General features: G+C 44.2%; 1 protein-coding gene across 1 annotated transcript in view; it reads right to left on the bottom strand.

Moving 5' to 3' along the window:
• gfod1 (Gfo/Idh/MocA-like oxidoreductase domain containing 1) overlaps nucleotides 1–22,246 on the bottom strand; it is a 47,757-nt gene extending 25,511 nt beyond the window's left edge. Inside the window, exon 1 of the mRNA XM_021562724.3 lies at nucleotides 16,850–22,246. Coding sequence (XP_021418399.1) covers nucleotides 16,850–17,102 — 253 coding nt within the window. The 5' untranslated portion in view covers nucleotides 17,103–22,246. The remainder of the gene's footprint in view (nucleotides 1–16,849) is intronic.
• Nucleotides 22,247–27,257: the final 5,011 nt, after the last annotated feature.

Genomic DNA, 27,257 nt, shown 5'->3' with positions numbered 1-27,257 from the left:
TGTTATGTTCATACAAATATTTACACATGTTAAGTTTGCTGAAAATAAACACAGTTGACAGTGAGAGGACGTTTTTTTGTTGTTGCTGAGTTTATATTATTTGTAGCCCCTCTATTTACCACCACAAACCGATGTTGGTACCAAGACGACACTCAACGAGCTGTATAAGGACATAAGCAAACAAGAAAGCGAACCTCTCAGTCGCCGGGGACTTTAATGCAGGCAAACTTAAATCTGTTTTACCTCATTTCTACCAGCATGTGACATGTTTAACCAGAGAAAAACTATAGACAACCTTAACTCCACACAGAAAGGCATACAAAGCTGTCCCTCCATTTGGCAAATCTGACCATAATTACAGTGCCTTGCGAAAGTATTCGGCCCCCTTGAACTTTGCGACCTTTTGCCACATTTCAGGCTTCAAACATAAAGATATAAAACTGTATTTTTTTGTGAAGAATCAACAACAAGTGGGACACAATCATGAAGTGGAACGACATTTATTGGATATTTCAAACTTTTTTAACAAATCAAAAACTGAAAAATTGAGCGTGCAAAATTATTCAGCCCCCTTAAGTTAATACTTTGTAGCGCCACCTTTTGCTGCGATTACAGCTGTAAGTCGCTTGGGGTATGTCTATCAGTTTTGCACATCGAGAGACTGAAATCTTTTCCCATTCCTCCTTGCAAAACAGCTCGAGCTCAGTGAGGTTGGATGGAGAGCATTTGTGAACAGTTTTCAGTTCTTTCCACAGATTCTCGATTGGATTCAGGTCTGGACTTTGACTTGGCCATTCTAACACGTGGATATGTTTATTTTTGAACCATTCCATTGTAGATTTTGCTTTATGTTTTGGATCATTGTCTTGTTGGAAGACAAATCTCCGTCCCAGTCTCAGGTCTTTTGCAGACTCCATCAGGTTTTCTAGCAGAATGGTCCTGTATTTGGCTCCATCCATCTTCCCATCAATTTTAACCATCTTCCCTGTCCCTGCTGAAGAAAAGCAGGCCCAAACCATGATGCTGCCACCACCATGTTTGATAGTGGGGATGGTGTGTTCAGCTGTGTTGCTTTTACGCCAAACATAACGTTTTGCATTGTTGCCAAAAAGTTCAATTTTGGTTTCATCTGACCAGTGCACCTTCTTCCGCATGTTTGGTGTGTCTCCCAGGTGGCTTGTGGCAAACTTTAAACAACACTTTTTATGGATATCTTTAAGAAATGGCTTTCTTCTTGCCACTCTTCCATAAAGGCCATATTTGTGCAATATACGACTGATTGTTGTCCTATGGACAGAGTCTCCCACCTCAGCTGTAGATCTCTGCAGTTCATCCAGAGTGATCATGGGCCTCTTGGCTGCATCTCTGATCAGTCTTCTCTTTGTATGAGCTGAAAGTTTAGAGGGACGGCCAGGTCTTGGTAGATTTGCAGTGGTCTGATACTACTTCCATTTCAATATTATCGCTTGCACAGTGCTCCTTGGGATGTTTAAAGCTTGGGAAATCTTTTTGTATCCAAATCCAGCTTTAAACTTCTTCACAACAGTATCTCGGACCTGCCTAGTGTGTTCCTTGTTCTTCATGATGCTCTCTGCGCTTTTAACGGACCTCTGAGACTATCACAGTGCAGGTGCATTTATACGGAGACTTGATTACACACAGGTGGATTGTATTTATCATCATTAGTCATTTAGGTCAGCATTGGATCATTCAGAGATCCTCACTGAACTTCTGGAGAGAGTTTGCTGCACTGAAAGTAAAGGGGCTGAATAATTTTGCACGCCCAATTTTTCAGTTTTTGATTTGTTAAAAAAGTTTGAAATATCCAATAAATGTCGTTCCACTTCATGATTGTGTCCCACTTGTTGTTGATTCTTCAAACATAAAGATATAAAACTGTATTTTTTTGTGAAGCCTGAAATGTGGCAAAAGGTCGCAAAGTTCAAGGGGGCCGAATACTTTCGCAAGGCACTGTATATCCTCCTGATTCCTGCTTACAAGCTCAAATTAAAGCAGGAAGTATCAGTGACTCGTTCAATACGGAAGTGGTCAGATGACGCGGATGATACACTACAGGACTATTTTGAGAGCACAGACAGGAATTTGTTCCGTGATTCATCCAATGGCAGTGAGAAATATACCACCTCAGTCACTGGCTTCAACAATAAGTGCATCAATGACGTTGTCCCCACAGTGACCATACATACATATCCTAACTAGAAGTCATGGATAACAGGCATCATCCGCACTGAGCTAAAGGCCACTAATACGGAGGCTTATAAGAAATCCAGCTATGCCCTCAGCCGAACCATCAAACGGGCAAAGAGTCAATTCAGGACTAAGATTGAATCTTCTAACGAGCATCAGAGCCAGTGTTGTATGTGGCAGGGCTTACAAACTAATACGGACTACAAAGGGAAACCCAGCCGCGAGCTGCCCAGTGACGCGAGCCTACCAGACGAGCTAAATTCCTTTTATGCTTTCTTTGAGGCAAGCAGTTCCCGGACAACTGTGTCATCACGCTCTCCGTAGCCGATTTGAGCAAGACCTTCAAACAGGTCAACATTCACAAGGCTGCGGGGTCAGACGGCTTACCATGGTGTGTACTCAGAGCATGCGCAGACCAACTGGAAAGTGTCTTCACTGACATTTTCAACCTCTCCCGGGGAATACAGACTCGGTTAGAGTCTGTATTCCCCACGTTTCAAGCAGACCACCATAGTCTCTGTGCCCAAGAATGTGAAGGTAACACTGCCTTTTCCCACCTGGACAAAAGGAAGACCTATGTGAGAATGCTGTTCATTGACTACAGCTCTGCGTTCAACACCATAGTGCCCACAAAGCTCATCACTAAGCTAAAGGACCTTGGGACTAAACACCTCCCTCTGCAACTGGATCATGGTCTTCCTGACGGGCTGCCCCCAGGTGGTAAGGGTAGGCAACAACACATCTGCCACGCTGATCCTCAACACCGGGGCCCCTCAGGGGTGCATGCTTTGTCCCCTCCTGTACTCCCCATTCACCCACGATTAAGTGGCCTAGCACGACTCCAACACCATCATTAAGTTCGCTCACGACACAGTGGTAGGCCTGGCGGTGTCAGAGGAAGGCCCAAAATATTGTCAAAGACTCCAGTCACCCGAGTCATAGACTGTTCTCTCTGCTAACGCACGGCAAGCGGTACTAGAGTGCCAAGTCTAGCTCCATAAGGCTCCTTAACAGCTTCTACCCCAAAGCTATTAGACTGCTGAACAACAATCAAATGGCCATCCGGGATTTTCACATGGACCCCCCCCCCCCCCCCGTTTTTAATCTGCTGCTACTCGCTGTTTATCTATGCATAGTCACTTTACCCCTACGTACATGTACAAATGACCTTTACTAACATGTATCCCCACATTGACTCCATACAGGTACCCCCTGTATATAGCCTCGTTATTGTTGTAATTTGTTTGTGTTACTTTTTATTTTTTTAACATTTTTTTTTACTTTAGTTTATTTAGTAAATATTTCATTAACTCTATTTCCTGAACTGCATTGTTGGTTCAGGGCTTGTAAGTAAGCATTTCGCAGTATTCGGCGCATGTGACAAATAACATTTGATATCAATGCACAGCAGGTCGGTGTATCAGAGGACAGAATTTAGGACTGCTTCATTACTAAGCCCTTCATGGAAAAGGGCCATTGTGCCTAGCATGTGATGGTAGTACCGAGGATTGGAGATGGGCACCCTTAAAAAAGGCTCGACATTAAAAATAACACTACATGAGTGAGACAGAGGAAAAAGTGAAGTGACTCTGCATCAATGGCAATGATGATTGTGGGAAATTTCAAGAGTAAGCGCCTACATAGTCACTGAATACCATGATTAGAAAATTATTATTTTGCATCCCACAACGGCTACAAATTAAAATAAATCTGCATATACATAATGTTGGACTCTCCCCCCCGTGAAGACAATCTCTTTGAGGGGGAAACCACACGTGTGCACGTGTGTGATGTGAGCACAGAAGCTTCCCTCTCAGCTTTGGGGATGACAGCAGGTTGCTTGGGTCAGCCTGTGCTGTAGAGACGGAGCAGACAGAAGGACCCCTGTGACTGGTCTTCTGCATTCTGAGGCGGCATAAAGACAATGGAGACCTGAAATCACGGTACTGCTACAATGCAGGACTGCCAGGATGCTTGACCTCAATGAGAGAAACTTATCACAATTACTGGTCTATGTAGGATGGAAATGAATGGGTTGAGGGTGACAAGGACCAGAAATGGAATATAAGTAGACGTTCTGAAGAATTGTGTTGCTGGTAGATTGGAAGAAAACGTCTTGGTGGAGAAATTGGACAGCTAGGCCCAAGTAGCAAGAACAGGGTATGCAAATATGAATCACTCAAGAGGGACGTTTTTGAGTATGGCACTGAGGCATTGTTCTTCGGAAGTCGCACCCTGAATAGGCTCTCATCGACAGCCGCCCATGATGTATGTAGGTTGTGGCCATGATTAGCATTGTCATAGCAGGGAACTTCCTTTTTCCTGTTGTTCATTGCTGCTAGCAAGACACCCTGCAAAGGTGCACTTGAATTCACACTTCTCTCAAATACCAGAGCACGACCACACAAAAAACACACTCAAACAGGAAGTGAGATATGTACTGCGGCTAGATCTGATACAAACATGGCCTTCCTGTTCTTAAAGTAGGTCTTAAAAGAAGTCTCTTCTTTCAATGGTGTTACAAACCCCATCTATAAGCATTAAAACACAGTTGCAGACCATCCTATAATACCATCCTATAATTGTTAATCTGACTGGGGTACCGCACTGTCAGACCAAATCTTATGTTAAGGCTCTTTAGGAATGCAGGTGAATGTTGGTGGCCTTCCAGAGTAGTCTGCTCTCCCCTCATGGGACTGCCACCTGTCTCTATTCCCCATTGTCCAATTATGAAACACAAGTGTGGCTGCTCCTGTGCAAATGCACATAAGGGGGTGATTTGGGGGTGATTCCACACCAGCGTAGCCCGAAAATATTTTTGGTATCTCAGATTGTTCTGGCAATTCGCACATATTAACTTCATTGTTTGACATGCTTTATTTATGAGATGAACGTGGCCCTTTTAGACCTATACATGCCTCCTGCAAGACCTTATGATCTGTCAACCGTACAAGACAGACAACATCTTGGTGTCATTATATTCCTTATAGTGTGCTCTCAAATATGCAGTATATCTAGATTCTGAAATCAAACTTTTCACATTAATCTGTTCAACATCAAAATATAATCATATTTCAAAAGTACCCTTTTTGTTGTTTATTTTTAGACATTGTAACAATTTATGCTTCAAACAAGTTAAGATTTCCAGAGTGGGCTTTCTGATACTTTTTAAATTATATGACCCATACTTAGCCCGGGGAGGTGTGGTATATGGCTGTTCTTACACATGACATAATGTGGAGTGCCTGGATACAGCCATTAGCCGTGGTATATTGACCATATACCACAAACCCCCGAGGTGCCTTATTGCTATTATAAATTGGTAACCAACGTAATTAGAACAGTAAAAATATTTTGGGGTCATACACATGGTATACGGTCTGATATACCACGGCTTTCAGCCAATCAGCATTGTGGGCTCGAACCACCCAGTTTATGAATAGAAAATGACTTTATAGGTCATTAACCAATCACAGCCTTTTAGGATTGCACATTCAGCAAGTCCCATTTGAATCCATTTTCCCATTCACAGTGTTGGTGGTGCACATAAAATTGATTAGATTTAGCAGAGAGCCCATTCTGGATATGTGATGTACTTGTACAGTATATTGTTCCAAACAATATCATAAAATGACCAAAACTAAAAGAGTACTTTTGAGATAATATTTATGCTGAATACATTTGTGAACATTTTTATTTCAGAATCAAGACATACTCCATATTATAGAGCACACTAAGGCGTATAATGACACCAAGATGTCTGTATCATGTACAGTTCACAGATCATATGGTCTTAAAGGGCCCTAAAATGGCCAATTTCTTCATGATTCTCTCAAAAATGGTTAGTGATACCAATGGAAAAAGCATGTCAAACATCCCAATGAAGTTTCTATGTAAGAATTGCCAGAACAATCGGAGATAGTCAGAACATATTTTTGCTGTGCTAGCATGGAATCTCTTACGTGAGGATTCCACCTTGGTAATGATAATATCAGCAAAAAAAGAAAAGAAAAAGAGATCCTATCAACAATAAATCGCTTTTTAAAATCTTGAAACAATAGGTTGTGTGTCTATGAGTGTTTGCAGTGCAGAAAAATGACATCATCCCTGATTTCTTACCAACTGGTACAGTAGCTGCAAGTCTGTACTTTGTGTAGACAAGATTATCCCTGTTTAACCTCACCTAGAAGGATTGGTTTATGGCAAATGTCTACGCTTCACTTCTGGTCAAAGGAACATCAATCAAGATGCCCCCACAACAGTCAGCAGATACATTATTTGGCAACAACAAGGCAATCCTGCAGAACATTTTTGGATGGATATTTGGATGACGGGCACAATTTCTGCCGATTAGTGCAGCGTGTCACAACATGAATAGAAGTAAGGAATGGAGGCAGCAAAAAAAAGTAATTATGCATCCAGGCATCACAGTGTTTGTGGGGTGCATGGCCAAATGTAGCCATTGAGGCAATTTCAAAAACACAAACAACAAGTGGAGGCACAGAGCAGCGAAAGAACAGACCCTCATTTCATAGAGACAGACAGGCTTCGAAGAGTAAACTCTTCCCCCCAATTGAGGAACGCTCACTTTTCAGCACCGGGAGAAGGTATCCTGAAAGAGCTCCTGTTCTGCGATTCAGTTCGCAAACAAAGGCAATTTCACAGGACCTTAAGACCAGGGCCCTTTCTCTCTTTCTCCCACTCTCCCTCTGCAGCTTCTATTAGCATGTAAATGGACGTCCAACAGGACGGAACATGAAGGGCCGGGAAACTCCCAAAAAACAAGTAGCGACATTGAGGAAAAGCATGGGAATGGCACTGTCATTCGGTCTCCTATACGTCTGGCTAACACCGAGCCAAAAAAGCTACAAACACACACAGCTTGAGTCTTGACAATAGGGACCTAGAACAGAGGAAGGAAGTGGAAGACCAATAGTTAATCTAGACCACAATGTTCTGGGTGCCCTGAAGGCTTGTCACATTACATTTTGGACATCATCATTCTCTCAGAGGAAGATATCCTGTGGAGGGCTGCTCTAGTACATTCACATAACCAAGCTCCCTAGAAAGACCTCCTTCAGACTTCTCCACAGCATGATAGGTGGCTGTAGTATATCCACCAGAGTAGGGTGAGCAATTGCAAGGCTTTAAGCCCACAGAAAGTGTCACAGAGGTCAGCCGGTTTCAGCTAGCATAACCTACACACGTGAGGTAACTGCAGGGTACATGATGATATCCAATCCAGGCAGAGTTGGTAGGTACCAAATGTATTGGAAGTGTAGTATCTGGGCAGTGCTAGTGTTTAGGCTAGAGGAGGCCTACTCTCCACAGGATATAATTAAGCAATAAGGCCCGAGGGGGTGTGGTATATGGCCAATATACCACGGCTAAAGGCTGTTTTTAGGCACGACGCAACGCAGTTGGCCATATACCACATACCCCCGAGGTGCCTTATTGCTATTATAAAAACTGGTTACCAATGTAATTAGGGCAGTAAAAATAAATGTTTTGTTATACCCATGGTATACAGTCTGATATACCATAGCTGTCAATCAATCAGCATTCAGGGCTCGAACCACCCAGTTTATAATCACTACAGCTGCACACCACTAGCAGGTAGCTCCGCTTGGACTTCTCCTATTGATGAGGAAGTGTCTGTCTGTGCGTCTCAGAGGACGCTGACCTGTTACCCGATAGCCCCGGCCGCTGAAACCAGGGTCAGGCTTAGGAGTGCAGGCAGGCTCACACGGTGCTGCAAAGGTCAGTTGCATCATAGACCCCAACACTGAGCCAGAGAGCGGAGGCTGCATCTCAATAGAATAAAGTGGCCTCCTTTCCTCATCTCTTCTCCTTTGCATGCACTGATAAGACAATTCTGAGTAGGTCGTTATCATTAAAATGTTACAATAAGGTGCAGAGCGTTCGATTTCTTGCTGGCGGGCAAGGAGACCTCAGCTCCGCTAAAACCATTGACAAATGTGTGCCGTTGTCAAGCGATTGTTAAATAAAATAAATGTTAACTATTTGGTTGCAACATCATCACCCCTTGAAGAGCATAGATCAAAACATCAAATGTCTGATTATTCCATGCAAAAAAAAAATGATTCTGTAATCAGAGTTACACAGCAAGTAAATGCATGCTTCTCATGATCAGTCAACATCAATTGATCATGTAATTTCAGATGTGTGAGGGTAGCCTCACGATATCTCTCAATATTGGACACAATTACACTGAACAAATATATAAACATAACACGTAAAGTGTTGGTCCCATGTTTCATGAGCTGAGATAAAAGATCCTTGAATTTTGTCATATGCACATAAACATAATTTCTCGCAAATGTTGTGCACAAATTTGTTTACATCCCTGTCAGTGAGCATTTCTCCTTTACCAAGATAATCCATACACCTGACAGGTTTGGCATATCAAGATGCGACTAAACAGCATGATCATTACAATAAAAGGCAACTCTAAAATGTTCAATTTTGTCACACAACACAATGTTACGTTTCAAGTTGAGGGATTGTGCAATTGTCATTCTGACTGCAGGAATGTCCACCAGAGCTGTTGCCAGAGAAATGAATGTTAATTTCTCTACCATAAGCCGCCTCCGTTGTTTTAGAGAATTTGGCAGTACATCAATTGGCCTCAACCACAGACCACGTGCACGGTGTCGTGTGGGCGAGCAGTTTGCTGATTTCAACGTTGTGAACATTATGGCGGTGGGGTTATGGTATGGGCAGGCATAAGCTACGGACAATGAACAGAATTGCATTTTATCGATGGCAATTTGAATTAACAAAAATACCGTGACAAGATCCTAAGGCCAATTGTGTGACCCGTTCTTTTAAAGGTACAGTATCTGTGATGCATATCTGTATTCCCAGTCATGTGAAATCCATAGATTAGGGCCTACTGAATTTCTTTACATTGATAGATTTCCTTATATAAACTAACTCAGTCCAACCAATGAAATTGTTGCATGTTTCGTATATATTTTTGTTCATTACAATTGGATATTTGAGTGGTATAAAAATAAAAAGTGAACTGTAACTGACAAGTATGTGGTTTAGGATTCATTTCCCATCCTTTCTTGGCTCTGCCTGCCAAGCAGCAGAAGGGCACATTTGCCGATCACCGGAGGTTGGTGGCACCTTAATTGGGGAGGACAGTCTTGTGGTAATGGCTGGAGAGGAATGGTATCAAATACATCAAACAAATGTTTTCCATGTGGTTGATGCCATTCCATTTGCTGTGTTACGGACATTATTATGAGCCTTCCTCCCCTCAGCAGCCTCCTGTGTTGCCGATTTACTGTTAGCTGATAATGTTTACCTTGCATGCTACCGGTAGAAACTTTGTATAATTGGCTAAATATATACTTTGTCCTCCAACCAATGTAGGTCTACCTAGCGAAATGAGCTAACATCCCACTTTCAACATTGTTTTTAAGGTTGTTTCATCACGATTGCTGCTGACAGATATGATAGGCTACATGGATTGATGGACCACGTCAAATTGGCTAGCTAGCTAATAACAGATCACTTCAATATGGCTCGTTAACAAGCTAACTTTCAGGAGATAAACTAGATGGCGATATCCAAATATTGTTAGAGTTGCTTGCCATGCTAGTGGTGATAACAGTAGTCCGACTTTACCAGGACAAGGACTTGCCGATGTCAAGCTCTTTCCAAAAGCCTAACCTCTGATGAAGGAAGCTAAATTACATGTTGTTTGCTGAGCTAGCTAGCTACATGCCAAATGGATAGGATACCCTCACGTATCTGAAATGACATGATCGATTGATGTTTACTGATCATGAAAAGCATGCAGTTGCTTGCTGTAAACTCTGATAGAGTGAAATGTGGAATAATGGGAAAATGTGTTGTTCTGACTATGCTCTTTGAGAAGTGATGATATTAAAACCAAATAGTGCTAACATTTATTTAACAATCCCTTGAAAACAGCACATAGTTGTCAATGGTTTCAGAGGAGCTGTGGGTCTCCTTGCCCCCCCAGGAGTCAAATCAAACGCTCTGCACCGTATTGTGATGTTTTATTGATAACGACATATAGGTCAAAGGAAAATGGGATGTGGAGAAGACTAGAAGTCTGTCAACCTCCTCCTCCCTCCCAGGCCCAACTAGTTCACCCCGCCAATCACGTCTCCGTAGGGTTTCTGTTCCTTTGAAACAACTTCATAGTGGGAGTGAGCAGTCTAAACTAACCAGGGACACTTAGAAATAGACGGACAGATTGACATGCCATAGAGAGAAGAGACGGATAGGCCAAACGATTAACAGGTGATACTTTGGTCAATGTACTGATAAGATGCCATTTGTAGGCAAATTATTGTACCAAGTCAACACTGTGGTTTCACTACTTGGCTTTGTATTATTTGTGTTCATTCATGAATTGCACAGGAAGGCTCAAGGCTCTACCTGTGTCACACGCGCTGCGCTCTACACCAGATGAACGTGCTAGATGGTGAGTGTGCATCAAAACAGGTTTAAATGTCTTCCCGCCTATATTTTCTTCCCGCCTACAAGACAAATCTGCAAAAGGGAGGGAAAATACATTTGCTTCCAGTCTCTGATTGCATCTAGCATCTGTCCTACATCACACAATCTGATATTTTCCTCCATCTCCTTGCTAGAATGCACAGGAGCAAATGGAAATTCTTTGGGCTCGAGTGCAGAAGAAATGCTAATGAATTTGGGTAAAACTTGAGTGAGTGAGGGAGTTTCTAATCCTTAACAGCCTAAACACTGATGCACTTTACACTGCCGGGCAATAAATTCTAGGTGCTAACGCAAGTCCTTTAACTGAAGACTGTAAGATGAGCTACTAATCCCAACCAGCGCGCCAATTCCCTGAGAAATGTCTCAGACTCCCAACATCAGATGCCTTAGTAATGCTATAGTAGGAAGGAGGAAGGGGAAAAACAAAGAAGAAATTCCTTTTGAAGAAGAGATGTGGCCTTGTTGGTTAGACCAGTTTGCTGTAATGTGACCAAGATTGTTACACTGAGGGGTAAAACCGCATAACAATACCAGTTGCTTGGGAAACATCACTTGCCTCATGCCAGTGTTTCACCCTGGTCCCCTTAGTTTGGTTCAACGTCCATTGTCAGGCCGGCCCCATCCATGATTTTGGTTAGACAGTCGGCAAATGCCTTCCAAGTGCAAATTCCAGTTCTGCAACCGTCTGATTAGGGCTTATCGACACGATGCACGAGGTAAACAAGCCGGTGTTAGAGAGATAAGCATTGCCTTGTCACACACCCTGAAAAGGGGAAGTAGCTTTGCATTCAACAGACACTATTCCAAGCCAGCGTGGGTTGGTGGCCAAAGCAATTTCCTGAGCCATAATGGGCTGCTGTCAAAGGGACCTGTATCTTGACCCTCCTCCTCCTCCTCATGACAGAGACAGAGACAGAGAGAGTTCCAGAAATAATGTTTGACACAATGAGACATGGAGGATCTGGTCGAGGAGGGGCAGGGCTACAGCGTTCCAGGTTGACGTCATAGTGAGAAATGAGAACGTAAAGTAACACAAAATGTCAGTACCTGTTCAGGTGGAGAGGGAACACGAAGACAGTCACCACAGCAATAAATGGAACAAAATCCTAGGTGGTGTGTGGTCACACTTTCTAATATTTCACATTAGCCCAGTCATGGAGTAAACAGAGGCTTGCCTTGCTCTCATCAATCATCTGCTAGCACTGTCACTAAATTAACCTAAACCAACAAAACTGGGGTGGGAAATGTATTAGGGGCTCTAAGAAAGACTGTCAAGACAGAAGCTAGATGACATGTTTACACCAGAGTGGTCACGGGTTGGTGGCAACTTTATTTACACACGCCAGAGTAAAGTTAAAGTTATGACAAAGACCATTGTACGCATATCGGCACACCTTTAACAAATTAGTACAATGAATTCACTCTAAAAGTTACAATGATGACACACTGATTACTCAGCTGCGTAGTGACTGTTGATATCTTCAGGCTCTGGTTATACTTTTCTAACATGGCCAGCATGGCAATTTAAGGTACCACAAAAAGGGTAGGGAACGCCTACGCTGTTAAGTGTGCATTAACTCAATTAGCCCTTGAACTCCTAAATGACACTTTTTTAAAACTTTAGCAAAGGGTAAAGTCTACAAAACTGAGTCCACTTTGTTCATAACAGGTTCAAGTTTTGGGAACAGAAAACTGTATTGAGCTCAAATGTTTCATCAATGCGAAAATTTGCAGAATGTCGGGCAAAATCCATCCCACTGCCAGCCACTGGGCCTCCTCTCATCACCATATTTGGTGGTGAGTGGAAATGACAACCGGATGCTTCAGATTTATACATCCGGTGAAACATCTGTTTCAATTGCCCAATCTTTTTTTACTACGGTCAATGAACCTTAACGACCCCAAGCATTTTCTACCGAAGAGACGCCACCACCCAGTTCTACCACTGCTGTGTCCTTGAGGCTGCTATCTGGTGCTCCTGTCAGCTGCTGTTGCTGCTTTGGTAACAGTTCAAAGAGAGGTAAATGACAAGTAAAATGTAATCTTCACACATTAACGATAAACAAATACATTGGTCTGGACAGTGAGCACAAGCCTTCCAGGTTAGGAAGGGTTGACATCACAGCAGCTACATGGGCATATGTTGAACACACACTGGCCAGTACTCATCTGGGCAACATTTCACATTGCTCTTATACCTGTGTAGTATCTGACTCTGCAGTGGAGGCTCCTCAGAGGACAGAGGAGGAAGGGGAGGACCCTCCTCCTCAGTGGATTTCATAAAAATAAAAATAGTGAAACATTAAAAAAAGCTATAATTTAAGATAAAACTATACTAAATAGGGGCGGCAGGGTAGCCTAGTGGTTAGAGCGTTGGCCTTGTAACCGATCAAATCCCGTCGTTCTGCCTCTGAACAAGGCAGTTAACCCACTGTTCCTAGGCCGTCATTGAAAATAAGAATTTGTTCTTAACTTGCCTAGTAAAATAAAATATTCACTTCACCAAATAATTGATTAAGGAACGGGAAAGAGGGATACCTAGCGGCAGGTAGCCTAGTGGTTAGAGCGTTGGGCGAGTAACCGAAAGGTTGCTGGATTGAATCTCTGAGCTGACAAGGTAAAAATCTGTCATTCTGAACAAGGCAGTTAACCCACTGTTCCCCAGGCGCCAAAGACGTGGATGTTGATTAAGGCAACCCCCTCGCACCGCTCTGATTCAGAAGGGTTGGGTTAATGCGTAAGACACATTTCAGTTGAAGGCATTCAGTTGGACAACTGACTAGGTATCTCCCTTTCCCTAGTCAGTTGTACAACTGAATGCATTCAATTGAAACGTGTCTTACGCATTTAACCCAACCCCTCTAAAACACACTGTTTTGCAATGAAGGTCTACAGTTGCCTCAAAAGCACTCTGTGGGGTAAGCACCATGGTGTAGCCGGAGGATAGCTAGTTTCCGTCCTCCTCTGGGTACATTGATTTCAATACAAATCCTAGAAGGCTCATGGTTCTCACCCCCTTCCATAGATTTACACAGTAATTCACTTCCGGAGGACATCTTACAACCTATCAGAACTCTTGCAGCATGAACTGACACTTTGTCCACCCAATCAAAGGATCAAAGAATGAATCTTACTAGAAGGCATTAGTTATCGCTAGATATCAGTGCAATGCATAAAATCTGGTAAGTATTTGATTCAAAGAGAGAGAAAGAATAGTTACAGTTTTGAAAAAATAAATGTATTCAAAAATGAAGGAGAAGCAAGAGAGAGAGCTTTAATAGAAATAAGGCTGTGCTCATGAAAAAAAAATCTGTTTTTCCCTCATCTTAAAACGGCACCAAACGCCACTGTTAGACTGTAATTACTACTAGTTTAACTCTGCTAAACTGCCTCTTAAAGTCCATTATTTCCTATCTGCTGAGTCTGACCCTAATGCTAGCTACAGATGTAGGATCTTAATGTGAGCCATTATGCTACAGCAGGGACATAATCCTGCAGCAACAGGAAATGTGAATTATTATATGGATTAAAATGATTGATACATTTTATATCAGGGCAAATCATGTCTGAAATGTTAAAGTGGTGGCCTCCTGAGTTGCGCAGTGGTATAAGGCAATGCATCGCAGTGCTAGTTGAGCCACTAGAGATTCCTGGGTTTGAGTCCAGGCTCTGTCCCAGCCGGCCGCGACCGGGAGACCCATGGGGCGGCGCACAATTGGCCCAGTGTCATCCGGGTTAGGGGAGGGTTTGGCCGGCAGGGATGTCCTTTTCCCATCGTGCACAAGAAACTTCTGTGGCGGGCCGGGCGCAGTGCACGCTGACACGTTCGCCAGGTGTACAGTGTTTACTCCGACACATTGGTGCCGCTGGCTTCCGGGTTAAGTGGGCATTGTGTCAAGAAGCAGTGCGGCTTGGTTGGGTTGTGTTTCGGAGGACGCACGGCTCTCGACTTCGCCTCTCCCGAGTCCGTACGGGAGTTGCAGCAATGAGACAAGAATGTAACTACCAATTGAATACCACGAAATATAATAATAAAAATTGAAAAGAATAAAAAAAGTTAGTGGAAATTAAAAATTTTAGAAGTCTTTTTAAACCTTGAATACACTAGAATATTGCATTTCCTACTATGTAAGAAAACTCTTACCAACAAAAGAGTGATCAAATTAAGATCCTACATCATGTAACTATATTCAGCCTCTACTTATGTAACAAGGCCACAGCTCCAAGAACCGCAGAAAGTAGGCTTATTAAGAGGGTTTTATTTATTAAGGGTATCATTCTCTGTGATGTTGCCTTAGTGATGTGTTTTGCCCTCTGCTGGCTCGGCCAGCATGGGGTTATCTTTAGGTCTCCCATGTCTCGTCCCATGGTTATTTCCTATTTCATCATCGTCACTGGACACCTGCATGTGTCAGTCTGTCCATCTGATTTATCCATTATCACAAGGTCTATACTAGAGGCAAATAGTCCAATAGTGTGCAACTGCAGCCTGCAATTCGGAGCATTCCTGCCTGTGGGCATCTACAGGAACACCCCCACCTCGAGTATCCCATTGATTCCTGCATGAACACCCCCCCCTCCCCAGCCTGCCCTCACCATCTTTAACAGAACTGCAGGAAAAAAGTGCCCGACAGGCAGTGGCAAAAGACACGGTCTACTGGTTACCCCCGCCTGTTGCTAGTAAAGCAGGCAGGAGTCTGGAGCAACACCGTGTGCTAACTAGCTAGTTCTCGCCCCCGCATCCCGCCTGATGTGTACCATAGAAACCCGTAACCGACAGGCTGGGACGAAGGAAACGGTATACCAGTGTCGCCCCCACTTACAGCTAGCTACTCCGGTACAGAGCAGGCGGGAGGCGACACTGTGTGCTAGCGACATTGTGTGCTAGCCTTCCCCGCCTCCCGTGTACTGGAGTCCTCCTTAGGACTAGCTGGTTAAGCTAGCGCTGTGTCCTTCGCTCCCACCTGCCCGAACACCTGCCCTCACCGTCGTTAACGGAACTGCAGGAAAACAGTGCATGAAAGGCAGATTTGGCAGCTGCCAGGAGAACGTTACCTGCTCCAATGTATAGTGCCAACTGTAACGTTTGGTGGAGGAGGGAACATGTTCTGGGGCTGTTTTTCATGGTTCGGGCTAGGCCCCTTAGTTTCAGTGAAGGGAAATCTTAACGCTACAGCATACAACATTCTAGACAATACTGTGCTTCCAACTTTGTGGCAACAGTTTGGAGAAGGCCCTTTCCTGTTTCAGCATGACAATGCCCCCATGCACAAAGTGAGGTTCATACAGAAATGGTTTGTTGAGATCGGTGTGGAAGAACTTGACTGGCCTGCACAGAGCCCTGACCTCAACCCCTTCGAACACCTTTGGAATGAATTGGAAGGCAGACTGCGAGCCAGGCCGAATCACCTAACATCAATGCCCAACCTCCCTAACGCTCGTTGGTTAAAGGAAGCAAGTCCCGCAGCAATGTTCCAACATCTAGTGGAAAGACTTACCTGAAAAGTGGATGCTGTTTTAGCAGCAAAGGGGGGACCAACTCCATATTAATGCCCATGATTTTGGAATGAGATGATGTTTGACAAGCAGGTGTCCACATACTTTTAGTCATGTAGTGTAGAATAAAGAGGGGTTCCTGCAGATGCAGGAATTCCCACAGGCAGGAACACCCCAAATTGCAGCTGCACCCTTCTCAAATAGTCAGCCAGTCATTTCTGTCATAATTATAGAATAACTGTAGACTCAATTGCAAAAGTTCCTGCCTTACCAAATGTCAACTAGTTCATGTTGAAGAAGACGTAATTAAGATAGCACGGACATTGTGTCCCGAACCCTGGCCTATTAGTAGGGGATTTTAAAGTGATTATACAGAAGTATAGGCTGCTCATTTTCATTCATTTGGATTGCAGCTGATTGGGAGAGACTGCCACAGCTGTCGGCAACATCAGATACACTTCTCCGCAAATAGCCTACCTTACTGTCTGTTCATTGGAAATAATACATAGCAATGTTGAAATAAGCTGTATAACTGTCCTTGTGAAATCAATGGGGAATAAGTCAAACGCCATATATAGGCTATCACACCAAGGAAGCTCGTGTCACAGCATCCCCGACTCACCTAATGTTTTGACAGCAATCTGCCGCGTCAAAGGTGGAGGCAGGTTAATGCACACCAAATCCACATCCTGATGCAGCAAAACGTCGTCGATTCTATTGGTATAAAACGGTACATTCATTTCCTTGGCCAACTCCTCTGCTTCCTCCTGAGTCCGTCCCCATAGAGCCTTGACGGCGAATCCTTCGTTCTTCAGAAGAGGGATAATCACACGCGCGGTCAAGCTGGTGCCAAACACGCCGACCCCGGGAAGCATGGCTCGAGTGCCCGGTCTTCCCGACTTGCTTCACAGCATAGCAACGCGGCAGACGCGGGGAGAAACGCAATTGTTAACATCAGATTGGCCATCCACCCGCTCAAATCGACCTGGCACCTCGCATTTTAGCATCCGTTTTGATCGATTTGTAATAGATATTGTCGTATCCGCAGTTATCACAACAATTAATACCTAAATCCGCGTATTCTAGATACACAAATTAAAATGCACCATTCTGAATTAACCGCGTCCGGCTACGAATGAAGGGCATGTCACTTTCGTCTTTCCTGCAACGCCCTCCTGTACAGATATAGAAACCAAGAAAATAAGTCCGAATTTCCTGAACGTTGTAGAGGTGTGAAAAAGCATTCCAGTCGCCTTCAATAGGCCTGGGAGGATGCCTGTATTTAAATACATGCAACGCCGATGATCCAGCGGTATTATGCTGCTTTTAATAACGTTGCAACCCAGTTCTGCAATGACTGTGCTGGATACGTCAGGCTCCGGCGAGTGATCCCCTCCCAGTTTTAACCCTCTCGCTCCTGGTATGAAGTGATTCAATTTCGACGCCCATCATAGTCGCAGCAGGTGCAATAACGGAGTATAGTTTATTAAAGACCAGGGCCTGGTCTCCAAAAAGCATTTTACGGCTAAGATCATCGTTAGAACCTTAGGAGTATCGTTAAATCTCCGAGCTGTTAACCAAAACCATCGTTATGATAACGTTGCATTTGAAAATTCTCGTAATCTAACACCTGCCTCAGACCACTCGTAGAACAGCTAAATGCGTCGTGTTTTATTTTGTCCTACCGCTTCAATTTGTAGACCGAAGATCTCTGCTAAACTCACACGGTGTATCCGTCTCACTGTGACCACCGATAACTTCAAAACAAAGTTGCCTACAACAAATACAACGTTACCAATGTCTTTGCAATTGATACAAACAAGCGACGTATAAAAATATGGTTCAAATGAAAAGCGAGATGGCTGTATTTGTAACAGTATAACTTTAAACCGTCTCCTCGCCCATACCCGGGCTTGAACCAGGGACCCTCTGCACACGTCAACAACAGTTACCCATCACTCCACAAAAGCCGCGGCAATTGCAGAGCAAGGGGAACCACTACTTCAAGGTCTCAGAGCAAGTGATGTCACCGATTGAAACGCTATTTAGCGCGCACCACCGCTAACTATCTAGCTATTTCCCATCCGTTACATATTCACATACAGTAGGCCTATTTCAATCATGAAATATATTTCATACATTTATTTTGCGACTTTGTAAGCTGTCCGTAATTTGTCTCTATTTCATTTCAGGCTAACATGTGCGCAGCCGCAATGATGTGCGAATATCTCTTTTTGATTTTTAACTTGTTTATACCTTCCGGAAACCTGCCTCACCCAATGTGATACGGAATCGCTATTATTTTTTATTTTTAGTACACACTCAAGAACCACCAGAAGCTAACCAGCTAACTAGCTACAAGCTATTTAGTCATTGTTAGTTTTTTTAACCTGGATAACACTCGCCAGTCCAGCTTCCCTGCCCCATCCACCGCTGCTCCCTGGACACTGATCTCTTGGCTACATAGCTGATGCACGCTGGACTGTCCATTAATCACGGTACTCCATTCTGCTTGTTTGTTTTATCTGTTGGCCCCGTTGCCTAGTCAACGCCATTTTACCTGCTGTTGTTGTGCTAGCTGATTAGCTGTTGTCTCACCTACTGTTTTAGCTAGCTTTCCCAACTCAACACCTGTGATTACTGTATGCCTCGCTGTATGTCTCTCTCAAGTGTCAATATGCCTTGTATACTGTTGTTCAGGTTAGTTATCATTGTTTTAGTTCACAATGGAGCCCCTAGTTCCACTCTTCATACCCCTGATAACTCCTTTGTCCCACCTCCCACACATGCGGTGACCTCACCCATTACAACCAGCATGTCCAGAGATACCTCTCTCATCATCACCCAGTGCCTGGGCTTACCTCCGCTGTACCCGCACCCCACCATACCCCTGTCTGCGCATTATGCCCTGAATATATTCTACCATGCCCAGAAACCTGCTCCTCTTATTCTCTGTCTCCAACGCTCTAGGCGACCAGTTTTGATAGCCTTTAGCCGCACTCTCATACTACTCCTTCTCTGTTCCGCGGGTGATGTGGAGGTAAACCCAGGCCCTGCATGTCCCCAGGCACCCTCATTTGTTGACTTCTGTGATCGAAAAAGCCTTGGTTTCATGCATGTCAACATCAGAAGCCTCCTCCCTAAGTTTGTTTTACTCACTGCTCTAGCACACTCTGCTAACCCTGATGTCCTTGCTGTGTCTGAATCCTGGCTCAGGAAGGCCACCAAAAATTCAGAGATCTCCATACCCAACTATAACATCTTCCGTCAAGATAGAACTGCCAAAGGGGGAGGAGTTGCAGTCTACTGCAGAGATAGCCTGCAAAGTAATGTCATACTTTCCAGGTCCATACCCAAACAGTTCGAACTACTAATTTTGAAAATTACTCTCTCCAGAAATAAGTCTCTCACTGTTGCCGCCTGCTACCGACCTCCCTCAGCTCCCAGCTGTGCCCTGGACACCATTTGTGAATTGATCGCCCCCCATCTAGCTTCAGAGTTTGTTCTGTTAGGTGACCTAAACTGGGATATGCTTAACACCCCGGCAGTCCTACAATCTAAGCTAGATGCCCTCAATCTCACACAAATCATCAAGGAACCCACCAGGTACAACCCTAACTCTGTAAACAAGGGCACCCTCATAGACGTCATCCTGACCAACTGGCCCTCCAAATACACCTCCGCTGTCTTCAACCAGGATCTCAGCGATCACTGCCTCATTGCCTGTATCCGCTACGGAGCCGCCCCACCCCTCATCACTGTCAAACGCTCCCTAAAACACTTCTGTGAGCAGGCCTTTCTAATCGACCTGGCCCGGGTATCCTGGAAGGACATTGACCTCATCCCGTCAGTTGAGGATGCCTGGTCATTCTTTAAAAGTAACTTCCTCACCATTTTAGATAAGCATGCTCCGTTCAAAAAATGCAGAACTAAGAACAGATACAGCCCTTGGTTCACCCCAGACCTGACTGCCCTCGACCAGCACAAAAACATCCTGTGGCGGACTGCAATAGCATCGAATAGTCCCCGTGATATGCAACTGTTCAGGGAAGTCCGGAACCAATACACGCAGTCAGTCAGGAAAGCTAAGGCCAGCTTCTTCAGGCAGAAGTTTGCATCCTGTAGCTCCAACTCCAAAAAGTTCTGGGACACTGTGAAGTCAATGGAGAACAAGAGCACCTCCTCCCAGCTGCCCACTGCACTGAGGCTAGGTAACACGGTCACCACCGATAAATCCATGATTATCGAAAACTTCAATAAGCATTTCTCAACGGCTGGCCATGCCTTCCGCCTGGCTACTTCAACCTCGGCCAACAGCCCCGCCCCCCCCCGCTGCTCCTCGCCCAAGCCTCTCCAGGTTCTCCTTTACCCAAATCCAGATAGCAGATGTTCTGAAAGAGCTGCAAAACCTGGACCCGTACAAATCAGCTGGGCTTGACAATCTGGACCCTCTATTTCTGAAACTATCCGCCACCATTGTCGCAACCCCTATTACCAGCCTGTTCAACCTCTCTTTCATATCGTCTGAGATCCCCAAGGATTGGAAAGCTGCCGCAGTCATCCCCCTCTTCAAAGGGGGAGACACCCTGGACCCAAACTGTTACAGACCTATATCCATCCTGCCCTGCCTATCTAAGGTCTTCGAAAGCCAAGTAAACAAACAGGTCACTGACCATCTCGAATCCCACTGTACCTTCTCCGCTGTGCAATCTGGTTTCCGAGACGGTCACGGGTGCACCTCAGCCACACTCAAGGTACTAAACGATATCATAACCGCCATCGATAAAAGACAGTACTGTGCAGCCGTCTTCATCGACCTTGCCAAGGCTTTCGACTCTGTCAATCACCATATTCTTATCGGCAGACTCAGTAGCCTCGGTTTTTCGGATGACTGCCTTGCCTGGTTCACCAATTACTTTGCAGACAGAGTTCAGTGTGTCAAATCGGAGGGCATGCTGTCCGGTCCTCTGGCAGTCTCTATGGGGGTGCCACAGGGTTCAATTCTCGGGCCGACTCTTTTCTCTGTATACATCAATGATGTTGCTCTTGCTGCGGGCGATTCCCTGATCCACCTCTACGCAGACGACACCATTCTATATACTTTCGGCCCGTCATTGGACACTGTGCTATCTAACCTCCAAACAAGCTTCAATGCCATACAACACTCCTTCCGTGGCCTCCGACTGCTCTTAAACGCTAGTAAAACCAAATGCATGCTTTTCAACCGATCGCTGCCTGCACCCGCATGCCCGCCTAGCATCACCACCCTGGATGGTTCCGACCTAGAATATGTGGACATCTATAAGTACCTAGGTGTCTGGCTAGACTGCAAACTCTCCTTCCAGACTCATATCAAACATCTCCAATCGAAAATCAAATCAAGAGTCGGCTTTCTATTCCGCAACAAAGCCTCCTTCACTCACGCCGCCAAGCTTACCCTAGTAAAACTGACTATCCTACCGATCCTCGACTTCGGCGATGTCATCTACAAAATGGCTTCCAACACTCTACTCAGCAAACTGGATGCAGTCTATCACAGTGCCATCCGTTTTGTCACTAAAGCACCTTATACCACCCACCACTGCGACTTGTATGCTCTAGTCGGCTGGCCCTCGCTACATATTCGTCGCCAGACCCACTGGCTCCAGGTCATCTACAAGTCCATGCTAGGTAAAGCTCCGCCTTATCTCAGCTCACTGGTCACGATGGCAACACCCATCCGTAGCACGCGCTCCAGCAGGTGTATCTCACTGATCATCCCTAAAGCCAACACCTCATTTGGCCGCCTTTCGTTCCAGTACTCTGCTGCCTGTGACTGGAACGAATTGCAAAAATCGCTGAAGTTGGAGACTTTTATCTCCCTCACCAACTTCAAACATCAGCTATCTGAGCAGCTAACCGATCGCTGCAGCTGTACATAGTCTATTGGTAAATAGCCCACCCATTTTCACCTACCTCATCCCCATACTGTTTTTATTTATTTACTTTTCTGCTCTTTTGCACACCAATATCTCTACCTGTACATGACCATCTGATCATTTATCACTCCAGTGTTAATCTGCAAAATTGTAATTATTCGCCTACCTCATGCCTTTTGCACACATTGTATATAGACTCCCCCTTTGTGTTCTACTGTGTTATTGACTTGTTAATTGTTTACTCCATGTGTAACTCTGTGTTGTCTGCTCATACTGCTATGCTTTATCTTGGCCAGGTTGCAGTTGCAAATGAGAACTTGTTCTCAACTAGCCTACCTGGTTAAATAAAGGTGAAATAAATAAATACATTTTTTTTTAAAAATGGAAAGCTGAAACGTCTTGAGTCAATAAGTAGTGAACCCTTTTGTTATGGAAAGCAAACATAAGTACAGGAGTCAAAATTTGTTTAACAAGCCTTTGAGCATGGTGAAGTTATTAATTACATACACCCAGTCACTACAAAGATACAAACATCCTTCCTAACTCAGTTGCCGGAGAGGAAGGAAACCGCTCAGGGATTTCATCATGAGGCCAACGGTGACTTTAAAACATTTACAGAGGTTAATGGCTGTGATAGGAGAAGACTGAGGATGGATCAACACTGTAGTTACTCCACAATACTAACATAATTGACAGAGTGAAAAGAAAGAAGCCAGTATGGAATACAAATATTCAAAAATATGCATCCTGTTTCCAACAAAGCACTAAAGTCAAGGGGTGTGAATCCTTTCTGAAGCCACTGTATTGTATTTCTCTAGAAGCTGATCTGTTGTCAGTATTGCGAAATAATGATATGGTAAGATTTTAATTATAAAAGCTGATCCGAGAGCAGCACTGCCTTTCTTTCGATCCTATCAGTATCGACACATGCTCCAACGGCGCACGAAGCAACTGTTCTCGATGTGTGGTGTTTTGGGAAACGAATGTTACGTCTTTGGCTGTTGTAGGAAATATGCATTGTTAAAACAAGCATAAGCCTAACATGCTAACCAGACCGCCCGCGTTGTGTGCACAAGAGTTGCAAAATAAATGTACACATACGTGTTTGAAAGGGAATGCTGCTCTCGGATCAGCCTTCTCCATTAAATTATTTCCTTAACATTATAATTGTTTCACAATACTGGCAATGGATCAGCTCCTAGAGAGCTGCAAATATCGAGGCACTAAACCACCGATTTGGCATGTCATTGCACACGTTAGGCTACACATCATGAAATATATTGAGACAAATTACAGACAGTAGCCTATAAGTAGCAAAATAGAACTCGATTGAACATAAAATATATTTTAATATGATTGAAATAGGCCTATAGCCTACTGTTTATATTTGAATGCAGTCATTTCAGTCTTGCTTGTTTGTAACAATTGCAAAGACATTGGCAACTTTGCATTTGTAGTCGACTTTGTTGTGAAGTTATTGGATGTCACAGAGAGACTGATAAACCATGTGACGCTGCAATGCTGGATAATACTACAGGCTTAAGCAAAAGAAACAGAGAAATCTTAGAACCTCATTGGCAGTTGGCATATCTTATCATATGACGGACTTGAGCTACTTTGAATTCTGCAGCAGAGCACAATGCCCTGGGTGCCAGCGAGGATTGGAATTTTAATCAGGATTGAGTTCGCTGTACGCTGTCTTGCTCCTCGGCATGGCCCGGATTCTATCAGTTCGCTTTCTTTTACTGCTACTCACTATGAAATGATAATATGGAGGTACTCTACTCTCTCATTCCAAAATAATGGGCATTAATATGGAGTTGGTCCCCCCTTTGCTGCTAAAACAGCATCCATCCACACAGACCATCATTCCTCCACTTACAGTTGGCACTATGCATTTGGGCAGGTGACGTTCTCCTGTCACCTGCCAAACCCATATTTGTCCATCAGACTGCCAGATGGTGAAGCGTGATTCATCACTCCAGAGAATGCCTTTCCACTGCTCCAGAGACCAATGGCGGTGAGCTTTGCACCACTCCAGCTGACGCTTGGCATTGCACATGGTCATCTTAGGCTTGTGTGCGGCTGCTCGCCCATGGAAACCCATTTCATGAAGCTCCAGACGGACAGTTCTTGTGCTGACGTTGCTCCCCGACGCAGTTTGGAACTCGGTAGTAAGTGTTGCTTGTGTGGCCTACCACTTCACGGCTGAGCCATTGTTGCTACTAAATACTTCCACTTCACAATAACAGCACTTACAGATGACCGGGGCAGCTCTAGCAGGGCAGAAATTTTACGAACTGACTTGTTGGAAAGGTGGCATCCTATGACGGTGCCACATTGAAAGTCACTGAGCTCTTCAGTAAGGCCATTCTACTGTCAATGTTTGTCTATGGCGATTGCATGGATGTATGCTTGATTTTATACACCTGTCAGCAACGGGTGTGGCTGAAATAGCCGAATCCACTCATTTGAAGTGGTGTCCACATACTTTTGTATATATGGTGTATTTCTAGGCCTACAGAGCGAGCGCACAGAGCTGTCTGCTTTGGCATATGTTGCATAGTGTGATCACTACCTCTATGTTGAACTGACAAGCTGTGGAATTGACATAAGTCAACAACAACAATCAAATAAAATCTCTGTCTGAATGGACAAAGCTGAATGTCACATAAACCTAATAAATCAATATACAGATTAGTTCAGCCTTCAGCACCACATCTTCCATTTATTTTGTAACCACTGTGAACTTGCTGACATAATCCACAGCTGGCATAATCCACAGTGTCTATATCAGTTTGTCTTTGGCAGAGTGTGCCGTTGATTCTGTAAACAACAGAGCAAACTGAGGTGGAAAACAGTGGCAGTACTTTGCCCAGCTTGTGCTGACGATTCATATACTGTAAGAGAGGAGGTCAAAGGTCATTCAATGCCAAAGTTCAAGGTTCTGGTACTTTCCTTGCCCAGTGTAGTGAGAATTTGAAAAGATGCCTCTAACCACAGATCTAGGATCAGATTACCCTAACCCCAATCCAAACCTTAATCTTATGGGGAAAGGAGAATACCTGACATTAGCCAAGCGTTAAGGGCAACTCAACCGGGGAGTGAGGGGTGCAGGGCTTGAAGCAGTCACAGTGCAGGCTAGCAGGATGGCAAAGAGAATCCATCTGGTGACCGTCCATATAAACCTGTAGGTATAGGAAGACAGACTAGTAAAGGGCATCATTTACAAGTTACAACCACAGGCTTGTTTTAACCCACCTACAGTAACAGAGACCAAAGCAGTCCACGTAGGCTACGTTCATCTTCACACTCATCCTGACTACCCATTCTCATGTCTGAGCAAGAGGGCCAGCCCAGCAGGGTCATGTCAAGGTGAGTCATCTGTGTGTGTGGTATGGCACAGTGTCACAAAGACTGGCTGGCTAGGAGGAGTGACCAGTACCATGTACCTTGGATCTGGTTAGGACCTGTTGGTGATAGAAGTCCAGAGTTAGGAGCACGAGTATGGAGGCCTGAATGTACTCTCAAAATATTTTCTCTGTCCATCAGCATGAGAATATAGGAGTGTCAGCGCACACACACAAAAAAATATAATGACAGGAGATGGTTACTGTGTCACCCGGGTATCCAGTAACCTCGGTCTCATTCAGGACTTAGCAGGCTCCTACTGGACAGTTTTTCAGCACCAATGGCTTGTCATGATTGTACTATAACGAACAATTCCTCTGACTATACAATCGCGTGTTTTACAGACAATGCACTAACCCACAATATATTAATGTATCATTCACATAGTACACAGTAAATACACAAATGCAAATTCAAAGATAAGTATTTACCTGTTAGTGAGAGCAAAAGTGATAGGAGCAGCATCACGACAGGGACAAAATGACATGTCCACTGACACTATCCAAAGCATTCTCTTCCCTTTTTGTCCTCCTGTTAAGCAACTTGGGGTTCATCACAGGGGCATTTAACTCAAAGACGAATGAAACTACAATTCAGCAGTATCTATCAGAGGTGACGAAGGTCGCAAAAGGTTACACAAATGGCACTACTTAACCACTACATCTTAAACAAGATAACAGTGATTTCTGGAGGTTAATAGAAGTCTTGATGACCCCTTTTGGATACAGAAAAAAGTTTGATCTGACAACACATACCCAAACTCTGTCAAAACTCAGACATCTGATCAACTCTGATTCATGCAGTGGGACAAATTTTTGCTGTCTCGCAAAATAAGCATGCAAAAGATGTGGCTTATCTATGTGGCTTTTCAGACTGCATAGATGTATAAAAGGGTTGGCCGCCCCCTGGTGGAGAGATTCTACAGTGTTCTGTCTCCATGTGACAGATGCAATATCCTGGGTCACGTTCAGGACAGGATGGTGCAATGTACTGAAAGTTGTCCAACGGTTAGAAATGCCATCAACAGAGCCGACATGATTCCTTACTCTCCATGTCAGAGTAGCATACTGTGCATTCGGAAAGTATTCAGACCCCTTGACTTTTTCCCATTTTTATTTTTTACATTACAGCCTTATTCTAAAATGTATTAAATAGCTTTTTTTTCCCCTCATCAATTTACACACAATACCACACAATGACAAAGCAAAAACAGTTTAGAAATTTTAGCAAATGTATTACAATTTAAAAAGTGAAATATCATATTTACATAAGCATTCAGACCCTTTACTCAGTACTTTGTTGAAGCATCTTTTGGTTTAGGTCCGGGCTCTGGCTGGGCCACTTGAGGACATTCAGAGACTTGTCCCGAAGCCACTCCTGCGTTGTCCTGGCTCTGTGCTTAAGGTTGTTGTCCTGTTGGAAGGTCACCCCAGTCTGAGGTCCTAAGTGTAACGGATGTGAAACAGCTAGCTATTTAGCGGTGGTGCGCGCTAAATAGCGTTTCAATCGGTGACGTCACTTGCTCTGAGACCTTGAAGTAGTGGTTCCCCTTGCTCTGCAAGAGCCGTGGCTTTTGTGGAGCGATGGGTAATGATGCTTCGTGGGTGACTGTTGTTGATGTGTGCAGAGGGTCCCTGGTTCGCGCCCGGGTATGGGCGAAGGGACAGTCTAAAGTTATACTGTTACATAAGCGCTCTGGAG

The sequence above is a fragment of the Oncorhynchus mykiss genome, chromosome 15 (assembly GCF_057628025.1).
Source record: "Oncorhynchus mykiss isolate SJ-2025 chromosome 15, ASM5762802v1, whole genome shotgun sequence".
In the NCBI taxonomy this organism is placed as follows: Eukaryota; Metazoa; Chordata; class Actinopteri; order Salmoniformes; family Salmonidae; genus Oncorhynchus; species Oncorhynchus mykiss.
This window is presented reverse-complemented; position numbering and strand designations above follow the sequence as displayed.